Raw genomic sequence first — 11,918 nt, 5'->3', positions numbered from 1 at the left:
AATCTCCCTGCTATCCTTTCTCTCACTTTCCAGTAGATGTCATGCAACTTTTTTCATCTTCTCCTTTGATTATAACGTATAAAATAAGCAACAAAACTGCTGTTATTCTCAGGATTTGAGATCTTGCTTGCAGTCATATGACATCAATTCAGCTGAAATACTCATAACAATCCTCCACAGGTTGGACATTTATTACCTTGAGAGGGTATAGGTAGGGGCAGCTGCTTTTTCAGGGATGTCTATGTTGCTCCCCAACTCATAACTGGAATGACACATGGGCAAGGTGAGATGACCTCCAAAAAGTCTCCCAAGCAGAGGACAGAGGCTGCCTGAATAGTCAGGGAGGACATGGACAGGGTCAACCAACAAAGAGAGGGAGGGTCTCCTTGAAAACACTCCCCCAGGAGCATGGAGCCCACAGCCACATGAGTTCCCACCATAGTCCATGCTTCGCATCTTACCCTTCACACCTGGAAACTGCATGTCCTCCTGATACCCGCAGTGATGGGGTCTCTGTCTCTGGAAACAGCGGCCAGGCTGGTGACAACCTGAGATAGAGGGAGGATCCCTCTGCAGTCATCACCTAGCTTGACCCCTTCTCACTGCTAGTCACCTCTGTGGCCTTCCTGTTGGGAGGAAATCGCATCTTCCCTGCACATTTGAGAACCCAGGGAAGACCTGGTGCCCAGCTGGGTTAATGCGTCAAACCAGAAACAATACCCAGTTTGGGGCCTGTGGGGCTCTCTGTGTAGTGCTGACAGACCCAACACCAAGATAAGCAGGGACCAATGTTGGGGTGAGAAGGTCACCCTCTCAGGAGGACATGTTCCCTCATCAGCCTTGCTATTGCAAGTGGGCTCCACAGGCCAGTAAGACCCACCTCCCCTGAGAGCTTGTCAGATTCAGATTCTCTGGTCCACTGCACACTTGCTGAGTCAGAATCTGCATTTTGAGAGGATCTGGAAATGCTTGCTGTTCACAGGAGAGGGGCAGGGCTCCCCACCCTCACATCATAGGGTCTCATTCTGGCATCCATGCAAGCTGGGCAACTGCTGAAGCAACCTGTCGAAAATGTCACCTGGGCATCCCAATCCTTACAAAGTTTCACAGGAGATCCAATGTAGAGCCGGGGCATCCCTGTTACAATATTCCTGAGGGGGGCCCAGACATCTTGCTCTGAAGGGAAACGTCATATGTGCACTGACAGGGAGCTGTGGAGAATGACCAGAAACTGGACGCCTCAGGCAAGTGCTTTACTGGGCATGTGTCTGTGCATGTGTGTGTTTGTGTTTGTATGTGTGTGTGTTGTCAAATGCTTCAGCAGTTTCCAGGAACCAAAATACAGAGAAAAGTTAAACTGAAAGGGGCAACAGGGTTGGCAAAAAAGAGGGGAGGGAGAGGGAGGTCCTGAGCCCTGACCCCGCCCTGTCCCACATGACCAGGGAGTTTATCTTGCCCCAGGAGGAGGCTCAGCACACAGGAAGGAGGAACAGCACATCCCACCAGTCTGGACAGAGGTGCCTGGGAGCCTTACTGGACCTGGAGCTCTTCTCTCAGAGGGAGGGACAGAGCAGGCAGCAGTCACCATGGAGTTCCCTGCAGCCTCTGCCCTCAGAGGACTTGTCCCCTGGCTGGGGCTCTTGCTGGCTGGTAAGGAGGGGAAAAATCCCTGGGAATGGAAGGGAGGTTGGGATTCAGAGAGTGGCCAAGATCTCCTGGGGAGGATAGCACTCCAGACGGGGAAGAAGGGCTTCTCTTTGGACCTGAGTGGAAGGACAGGGGCGCAAAATAGGATGAGAGAGGGGGCTCAGCAACAGAAAAATTTCATGATGTGGAAGTGGTGAGGGGCAGGAAAACCTCAATTGCGGTTCATTTGCTAAGTTATTCATCACAGAGTATTGAATTTTGACAACTGACCATAGTAATAACAATTCATTTCAGGTGATAGCAGGAATATTTTATCCAGGGTGCTAAACATTGTCCCCAACAACATCTACAAATATGGGAAAATACGGCATGGGTCATGGTCAAGCCTGGGAACACTCTTTCATGTACCCACAGGTGTTTGCAGGCTTTGCAGGCACTGGGGGGGAGGAGGGGTCACAAGATCACAAAACCCCCTCCCCACTTGTAGCTCACACTATATGGAGAGAAAATAGACAAGAAGAGATCTACTTGTGACATCAGGTACCCATAAGTTCCCTGAAGTGCACAGAGTGGAGACAGGTCAGAGAGTGAAGATAGAGCGTGTTTAGAGGACATGGTCAGGGAAGGTCTTCCAAGAAGGCCGCTGAGTGTCAACAGGGATCTGAGGGCAGTAAGCAGGACAGCCACACAGACAGTTGGGAAAGAGGATTCAAACAAAAGGACAGGTTCTGAGGTGCTGAAGCAATGGTGGCCATGTTGCTGACCTTGACTAAGGAGATGCACATGGGAACTTACATGTTCACTAAGGCTAAGAGTTGAAGAGAAATGCCTCATCTCTCCATCCCAATACATAGATGAAAATACTGATCAATTTCTCTCTTCCCTTCTAGTCTTCCCTTCTTGTCTTCCCATCTGGATCCCGCCCACCACTGCGCAAATTGCTTTTTTCTCCACCGGTGCTCCTAAAGGGCAGGATGCGATTCTACGTATCCGCAATCGTCCTCGCGATAGTGAAGCCTTTATGTGGTACAAGGAAACAGAGAAGATGTACACTAATTTAATTGGGGTATTTACTTTGAGTTCAGGCGAATATATGAGAGGACCCAGAAGCAGTGGTCGAGAGACAGCAACACTTGATGGATCCCTGATGATAAGAAACCTCACTGAGAGCGATGAAGGAATCTACATTGTAATAGCTCTCCTTCCAAAATTTAAAAAAGCAATAGGAATTGGATCTCTCAGCGTCTACAGTGAGTGATTGCTCTCTGACCTCTAGGTGTCTGGTGGGGTGAATTCTACTTCACACACAGGACTGCCAGCCCTGGACTCCGCTCCATCCCCCTCTGCATCATGTCCCAAGCTGGGTTTAGGCATTTAGTGCAGGACACACCCAGTGGAGACAAACTTCCTAAGGTCAGAGTTCCCTTCCCAGATTCTAGCCCCACAGACATTCACCACAGAGAGAAGGACCAATTTGATGGGAGTGAGTCAGCAGAGGGAGACCAGTCTCAGTCCAGGTCCCTGGGCCCCTTTCCCTGACCATGTCCCTGAGATAGACCCAGCAGGGCTCTGTAAGGTCCTGGCCTGAGGGGCTCCCTGGGTTCTTCACAGAGAAGCTCAGCTCGGGCAGCCCCTCTCCAGGCCCCAGTCACAATGTCCTGACTCCAGAGGCCCTGGGGAGACTGAGTTTGCTTGAGTTTTATCTCCTGGGAAGGGATGAGTGAGAGCAACAGTTTCCCATGTGCCAGAGGCACAAGGCTCTTGAGCTGGTCACTAGTTGGGGCTCAAACCTAAGAGCCACGTCTGCACAGAGATGGAGCCTGGTCCTTCACCTGAGACTGTGTGTGGAGAGCACAACTGGACAAGCTCCACAGATTATTAGCTGACTGTTCTGGGGGACTTAGAAGAGTTCAGAGAAAGGTTAGTGTCCCAAGGGAGGAGCAGGAGTAAAGATTCCCCTGGCAGCTGCTCATCCACCAGGGATCAGCCCAGGAGATTTTCTTGTGAAGTCCATCAATAACAAATGCCTCTCATTTGAGCAGTTTTCCTTCCCAAAATTTATGTCAGATACTGTGAATATTTTATGAGTAGTACTTTGTCAGCCTGGGAGTCAAATATTCATTTCACTTCACTGAGGGGAAAGTGAGGCACAAGGAGATACAGTCCCTAAGCAGAGTCACACAGACCCTGAGAAATTGCTCTGAGTCACTTGAGGTCTATCTGCAGTCATAGCCCCATCTTTTCCTCCAATCCCAGTGGCCTTATTAGATGTCTTTGGGTCCCTAGATCAAACAATGGTTCATATCCTTCCTTCTTCGGGGTCTTCAGTTCAGAGGGGTAGATTTGGTCTGGGGAGTGATGGAAAATTTAGAATTAAATAATTTTTATTGTGGAACCAAATTACCCTCATAACAATCAGAGTCAGGGCTTATATCTTTGAGGCAGGTGCATGGCCCCAGGTCTCAAGGCCACACTCAATCATTCTCACCCTCTATTTCTTCACAGCGCAATTGAGTGAGCCCATACTCATAGCCAGCAACACCACAGTCACAGAGAATGAGGATGCAGTGGAGATGAATTGCTACTCAAATATGAGGTTCACACACTGGTTATTCAATGGTACCAGCCTGCAGGAAAACCGGAGGGTGTCGCTGTCCCAGGACAAGAGAACCCTCACCATAAACCCTGTCAGGAGACAGGATGCTGGGAACTACCAGTGTAAAATCTCCAACCCCATCAGCTCCGCTGAAAGTGAACCTGTAGTGTTAGAGGTCAAGTACTAGAGATCCTCCTCCCTTCCCCTATGTTCTTAAACTAAAAAAAATAAAGAAATTACCTATTAGATTTCTTGTGGTGGTGTAAATTGCATAGAAGACTTGCTTTGAATCAATAAATACTAAAAAATGTGAGCTGGCATTGTCATTATTGTTGACGTAAGGTAACATACCACATTGGTTCCCATCTCTGGTGGTCCCATTTGCAACATGTCCTCAGTGGAGGGGACACCATGTACTTCACAGGAATCTGAGCTCTCTCCCATTTCCAGGGAGACATGTGGAGGGTGCCTGGACACTTGTGATGATGGGAATAGACAAGAGAACACCTATGTGAGATGCAACAGTGACCTTTGTCTTTTCCCAAATTACTAGTGCCATCTGGAGTATTCTTTTGGTTATGGCAATAGACTTATTTGCATAAGTGTCAGTAGCACCCTGTCCTCTTTGTTGATAGCATAGAATTGGAAACGTTGGTGATATAAGCAAGGCTTAGCAAATGTCCTAGTTCAAACAGAATTATAAACAACCTCACCTGTTATGGAGCTAATTTTGACCTGATGAAGACTTGTAATCTGTTTGAGAGCAGGGCATCCCCCAAAACTAGAGAAACTGCAGGTGAAGTGTGAGCGTGAGGCCGCCTAACCTCAAGATGCTGTTAAATCTCCCATCTCAGGTTTCATAGAAAAACATGCATCAGAGCAAACTATAAGGTGAATGTCAGTTCCTCTGCACTTAGGTCATTAATCAGGCTAAATTGAATGACACCTGCCAAATATGTGATAGGATAAAAATACTCTTCTTCCTTGGAGATGATGTTTGATCAAAGGGAAGGTGACTGTAGAGAGAAATGTATTGTCTCCATGGAAAACTCCAGAAGCACAGCTTTCTGGGAGATGAGATGCTATCTCTGTTCAGTCTCTCAGCTATTTTGTATCTATTTCTTAATGGCTAGGAACTTGCATTTCTTCATAAATGGCAAGAACTGTGGCGATGCAAACTGGGTCTTGGATGAAAAGATTTAGTTGTGTTTCCCTCCGCTGTGCAGAAAGTAGCTGTGTTATAAACCAGAGGCCTCATTCTTCCGTCAGAGTCTCTAACCTTTATTCCTGACTAGGCCTCTTATCTCTACTTTTTTAGAGCATTTTCTTTAGGAATGTAAGTGCAATTTGTAATTTCAGATTCTTTCTCTGTCCTTTTGAAATACACCTAAGTCTACTTAAAAGCTTCTTGCCTCCAGGCTGGAGTGGCTCAGTGGTTGAGCATCAACCCAGGAACCAGGAGGTCATGGTTCAATTCCCAGGCAGGGCACATGCCTGGGTTTCAAGCTTTATCCCCAGTAGGGGTGTGCAGGAAGCAGCCAATCAATGATTCTCTTTCATCAATGATGTTTCTATGTCTCTCCCCTTCTCCCTTCCTCTCTCTGAAATCAGTAAAAGTGTATTTTTAAAAAACACAACTTCTTGCCAGTGATATGATTCATAGAATATCTGCTTAGAGGGTTTGGGTCCATTCTGTTAAAATTTAATTCTCATCTTTTCTGTGTCTCATTCTCTGAGGAAGGGTAGGAACCTAACTTGGGTGGGAACATTTGAAACCAAGATGTGAAAAACCTGCTTATACTCACCAGTGTGCTCAAATTGGTTGGCACTTTGTCCTGAACTCATAAAGTTTGCATGTTCAAAAATACCAATTGCCTCCCAAGGCATTTATGGGAGGCAATTGGTATTTTCTCTCTCACCTCTCTCTCTCTCTGTCTCTCTCTCTCTTTATCTCTATCTCTCTTATCAATAAAACCTTATCCTTGAGTGAGGTTTAAATGTAACAATAATAAATATAATGAAAACCCTCCTGTCAGAATTTCATGAGTTTTATTTATCTTTTGTGTCAATCCAATAAGCAATCACAGATGCCTGTGATTCCTTCTCCTGTTCTTAAAATCTCCCATGCTTTTATTTCAGTGGTGTTGAGGTCCGTCTCACTACCCTATTGCATGGTCTTGAATACGGACTTTCTTGCCTCCCTAAATTTGTGTGGCTCAAGTTTTACTTTGACATCATCTACCTGTAATTAGCAGAACCTGTCATCTTACAGTGTCAATCCTTATCATATTTTCAAATTTTCCCATATCTTTCCTTATGTGACTACAATCCTCCAAAAAATGTTTCCCACTTTTCTTCCTCTCTTCTGAGGTAGGATTCACAGCAGGAGATGGCCTGACTTCCCAGCAGCGCTTCAGGAAAGTCTCCCTGGTCCCTCAGTCTAGGTCAGAATCCCAGTTATGTGAGGTCATGACACTCCATATGTCACCCGTTCAACCATGATCACATGTGTAACTTATTTATTCATTTATCAAAGAAGACCAACCTACTGCTCACCATCTACTGACACTGCTCTAAGCACTGGGGGTGCAGTGTGAGACAGAACACACAAAATCCCAGTCCTCATGGACATGGCATGGTGTTGGGAGAGTTGTTCAGTAACCCACACAGAAACAACAGTAATAATGTGATAGCACATTAGAGTGAAATAAGGCATGTGTGGGGTGTTTTTATTTCTTTCCATTTAAAAATGTTGGGGCAGCAAAAAGGAGACAAGCCGGGTGGAGGATACAGAGCTGGAGATGAGAGGAGATGAAGTCAGAGAGGGTGGGGTGATAGCCAGAAGTCTGGCTTCCCTCTGAGTGATCTGAGGAGCCTCCGAAGGCTCAGAGCTCCATTGGGTGTGAGTGATCTGTGTTTAGTGAAGTCATCCAAAATTTAGACTTTCTGAAATTTTTATTTTGGGATATTGATTTCAAGCTTTTAAGAAACAAAACTCAGGAAGAACTTTTTACCCCTCTCTGCCTCCCCCCGCCAATTCCTGCCATAGATTCAGACAGAAAAACCTGCTCCACAAAGGAAGCAGGATGTTCACCTTAGCCTACTTTCCTCAGCACCTGTGTGGCTGCTGGGCGGAGGATAGGGAGCCCAGTGAGGAGGCAAGTGCAGTCATCCAGGTGACAGGTGAGGGTGGTCAGATAAGTGTGGGAAGAAGGGGTCAGTTTCTGTAAATGCTGAAAGCATGGATTCAAGAGGATTTGCTGAAAGATTGGAAGTGGGTTTTGTGAGTCAGAGAAAGAAATTCAAGAAAATTCTGGAGGAGGACATTGAGGTCATAAGTTTTGCAGGGATCAAGGATTTTAGGGCATCTTGAAGTGCCCTTTAGATATTAGTTGTCAAATAAATAGTTGGAGAGTCTCGGGAGAATCCAAGGTGGTGACATAGGTAAACACCTAAACTGCTGCCTCACACTACAATTTCAAAACTACAACTAAAACACAAAGTGGACATCATCCAGAACCACAAGAAAGCCTGCTCTATGGAAATTCTACAACTAGAAGGAAAGAGAAAAGCACACTGAGACTCAGTGGAGCTGCAAGGCAGAGGTACTGAGACGCTTGCGCACAGAGAGGGCGGGCAACTCAGTACCCAGCTGGCTTTCTCAAGCGGGAAGGAGACAAATGCTCCCGATTGCGCTGAACTCCAGCTCCAGGCAAGAGTCTGGGGATCCAGACTCATTCCGAGAGAAACTGCACTGTCTGGCAGCAGACGATACTCAAGGGTGGCTTTCTTTCAGAGGAGCTTGCAGTGATTACTGATTACTGTGGAACACTAAGACTCAGGGGCCTCTTCGGTCAGGGCTGAGAGGGAAACCAATGCTGTCTTCTCCACCCTGAGACTCCGCCCCGAGACTCCGCCCCATCCACGCTGAGCACAGAGGCTTTTGCAAGTCTTGTCTCATAAGGGTGTCTCTAGCACAGAAGTTCTCCAGCATAGACACAGCTGATCCTCACAGCCAATTGTCCTGGAGGTCAATTCCTCCCAGTGATACCAACAACAATCAAAGCTTAACTACAACAAGACTGTGCACACAGCCCACAAAGAGATGCACCAAGAGTGTCCACCTCAGGTAACTGGGTACGCTGAGTCTCTGGGCCCTATAGGACACCTAGCACACAAAGCCACTCTATCAAATCAGGGAAGCAGCCAAAACGCGGAGACAAAAAAAAAAAAACAAACAAAAAAAACCAAAAAACAGATCAAAAATGAAAGAAATGGAGGAAAGCAAACAACTGGATATAGAGTTCAAAACCACGGTTATAAGTTTTTTCAAGAATAGTCTAGTAAAGGCCGATAAATTTAGTGAGACCCTTGAGGATATGAAAAGGAACAACTAGAAATTAAGCATACACTAACTGAAATAAAAAATATTATACAGAGATTTAACAGCAGACTAGCGCTTGCAAGAATCAAGTCAAAGATTTGAAATACAAAGACGCAAAAGACACCCAACTGCAAATGCATAAAGAAAAAAGAATCCAAAAATAGGAAGATAGTGTAAGGAGCCTCTGGGACAACTTTAAGCGTACCCCCATCTGAATTATGGGTGTGCCAGAAGAAGAGAGTGAGCAAGATACTGAAAACCTATTTGAAGAAATAACGACCAAATTCTTCCCACACCTGGTGAAAGAAATAGACTTACAAAACCAGGAAGTGCAGAGAACCCCAAAGAAAACGAATCAACAGAGGACCACACCAAGACACATCATATTAAAATGCCAAGAGCAAAAGACAAAGAGAGAATATTTTACGCAACAAGAGATAAACAGTTAGTTACCTACAAGGGAGCACCCATACGACTGCCAGCTGATTTCTCAACAGAAACTATGCAAGCCAGATGGGTGTGGCAAGAAATATAAGTGATTAATAGCAAGAACCTACAACCAAGATTAATCTACTGATAGACCTGCCCCTCCCCCAAGCTGCTGAGCGCCCACAGGCGCGCAGAAAGCGCCATAGTAACTGATAGACGCGCCCTTCACCCAAGCTGCTCACAGGCACGCGCACAGACAGCGCCATAGTAACTGATAGACCCGCCCCTGGCCCAAGCTGCCGAGCTTTGCGCAGGGACGCGCTCCCTCTTAGGGAACTTGGCACGCGCTCGCGCATGGGACAGAAGCAGCTCCCCGTCGGGGAAATCTGTCAGTGCGCACAGAGGGCTCCCCTTCGGGGAATTTGGGGGAATTTGGCTTGCGGGTCACAGCTCCCCCTTCGGAGATTCTTAAGAGCGTGCACAGAGGGGCTTCCCTTTGGGGAATTTGGCGCGCAGGACGGACTCCGCCCCCCTTCTGGGACTTTGGGAGAGTGCACTGAGCCGGCTCACCTTCAGGTTTTTAAGAATGTGCGCTCTAGCCGGTTTGGCTCAGTAGAGAGAGCACACACAGGACGCAGCTCCACTTCAGGGAATTTGGCACTCCGGACACAGCTGCCTGGGATCCCTGACTCACAGCGCATTCACACTAAGAGCCAGCGACCCCAATTGTTGGTGCGTGCACGCACAGGGACCCTGATTCTCAACGAGAAACCGCACAAGGCAACAGAGACTTTGACACTCGAGTCTTGGTGCAGACACAGGGAAACTCTGACTCCTGGCACATGCTAAGGATCTCATTCTCGGCACATACCAACAGTGTGGTGCAGACAGGGCCCCTGATTCTAAATGTGCACACGAGACCACACAGAACACTGGGGACACTGATCCTGGGCAAGTCTGGTTCCCACCAACCAAAGACAGCCACACGTCCTAGTGTCAGAGCACTTCAGTGAAACTAGGGTGGAGCGAAGTCCCCACAGCACACGGCCCAGGTCCACGCAAACAGAAGCTTGAGCTTTCTGGTAATAGCCAGAATGGGGAAACGAAATAACTCACAGAGGAAAGAAAATGTGGAGTCGCCAAGAAAGGAAATTAGTGAAAATGAAGCTTGCAACATGACCGAAAAGGAGTTCAGAGTAATGGTCATGGAATTTATACATCGGATGGATGAGAAAATCAACAACTTATGCAAGAATCAGGAAGAAATGAAAAGTGATATAGCTACAATAAAAAACACCATGGAAAGTTTCAACAGTAGACTACAAGAAGCAGAGGACCGAATTAGTGAGTTAGAAGATCAGGTACAGAAACCAGCTCAAGCTGAACAGCAATTGGAGAAAAAAATTAAAAAGCAGGAGGAAAGCCTAAGGGAGCTTCGGGACAACATGAAACGAAGTAACATGCGTATAATAGGGCTGCCAGAAGGACAAGAAGAGCAGCAGGGATTAGAAAATCTATTTGAAGAAATAATGACAGAAAACTTCCCGGATATGGGAAAGATAAAAGTTACGCAAGTAAAGAGAGTCCCAAGCAGGATCAACCCCAAAAGACCCACACCAAGACATGTCATAATTTCAATGGCAAATATAAATGATAAAGAGAGAATCCTAAAGGTGGCAAGAGAGAGACAGAGAGTTACCTACAAAGGAACACCCATCAGATTGTCAAATGATTACTCATCAGAAACACAACAAGCTAGAAGTGAATGGAAGGAGGTATACAAAGTGTTGCAAAGCAAAGGACTGAATCCAAGAATACTATATCCAGCAAGACTATCAATCAAAATTGAAGGGGAAATCAGGAGCTTTGCAGACAATAAAAGCCTCAGGGAGTTTATCACCACCAAACCAGCAATGCAAGAATTGCTAAAGGGAATACTGTAAAAAGAAGAAATAAACAGGTAAGAAGGAATACAGACACAAAAATAGATATGACTGCAAACAAATACCTTTCAGTAATAACTTTAAATGTAAACGGACTAAATGCTCCAATCAAAAGACATCGAGTAGCTGAATGGATAAAAAAACACGACCCATATATATGCTGTCTACAAGAGACCCACCTCAGAACAAGAGACTCACACAGATTGAAAGTGAAGGGATGGAAAAATATCTTTCAGGCAAATGGAAATGAAAAAAAATCTGGGGTAGCAATACTTATATCTGACAAAATAGACCTCAAAGTAAATGCCATAACAAGAGATAAGGAAGGCCACTTCATAATACTAAAGGGAGAAATCCAACAAGAAGAAATAATTCTGGTAAACATATACGCTCCCAATATAGGAGCACCCAAATACATAAAAAAACTCCTGGAGGATATCAAGGGAGAGATTAATAGCAACACAATCATAGTAGGAGACTTTAATACCCCACTATCACCACTGGACAAATCCTCTAAACAAAAAATCAGCAAAGAAACAGCAACCCTAAATGACTCACTAGACCAGATGGAATTAATTGACATCTTCAGAACATTTCACCCCAAAGCCACAGAATATACATTCTTCTCAAGTGCACATGGGTCATTTTCAAAGATAGACCATATGCTGGGTCACAGGCAAAGTCTCTTCAAATTCAAGAAGATAGAAATTATATCAAGCATCTTCTCAGATCACAGTGGCATAAAACTGGAAATCAACTACAATAAATACAATCCAAAGAAATCAAACACATGGAGACTAAACAGCATGATATTAAACAAGGACTGGGTCACCAGAGAGATAAAGGAAGAAATAAAAAACATCATGGCAACAAATGACAATGAAAACACAACAATCCAAAATCTATGGGACACAGCGAA

General features: G+C 45.6%; 1 protein-coding gene across 1 annotated transcript; it reads left to right on the top strand.

Annotated features, from left to right (window-relative positions):
- The first annotated feature begins 1,474 nt into the window (after window positions 1-1,474).
- Window positions 1,475-4,556, top strand: LOC307116305 (cell adhesion molecule CEACAM6-like). Its single transcript, XM_079800130.1, has 3 exons — window positions 1,475-1,650; window positions 2,538-2,897; window positions 4,153-4,556. Exons 1-3 carry the CDS (start codon window positions 1,587-1,589, stop codon window positions 4,428-4,430), a joined length of 702 nt encoding a protein of 233 aa, XP_079656256.1. The 5' UTR covers window positions 1,475-1,586; the 3' UTR covers window positions 4,431-4,556.
- The last annotated feature ends 7,362 nt before the right edge of the window (window positions 4,557-11,918 follow it).

Source organism: Cnephaeus nilssonii, assembly GCF_951640355.1.
Source record: "Cnephaeus nilssonii genome assembly, chromosome: 20".
Lineage (NCBI taxonomy): Eukaryota > Metazoa > Chordata > Mammalia > Chiroptera > Vespertilionidae > Cnephaeus > Cnephaeus nilssonii.
The sequence above is the reverse complement of the archived record's forward strand: the minus strand, read 5'-3'. Positions and strand labels throughout refer to the sequence as shown.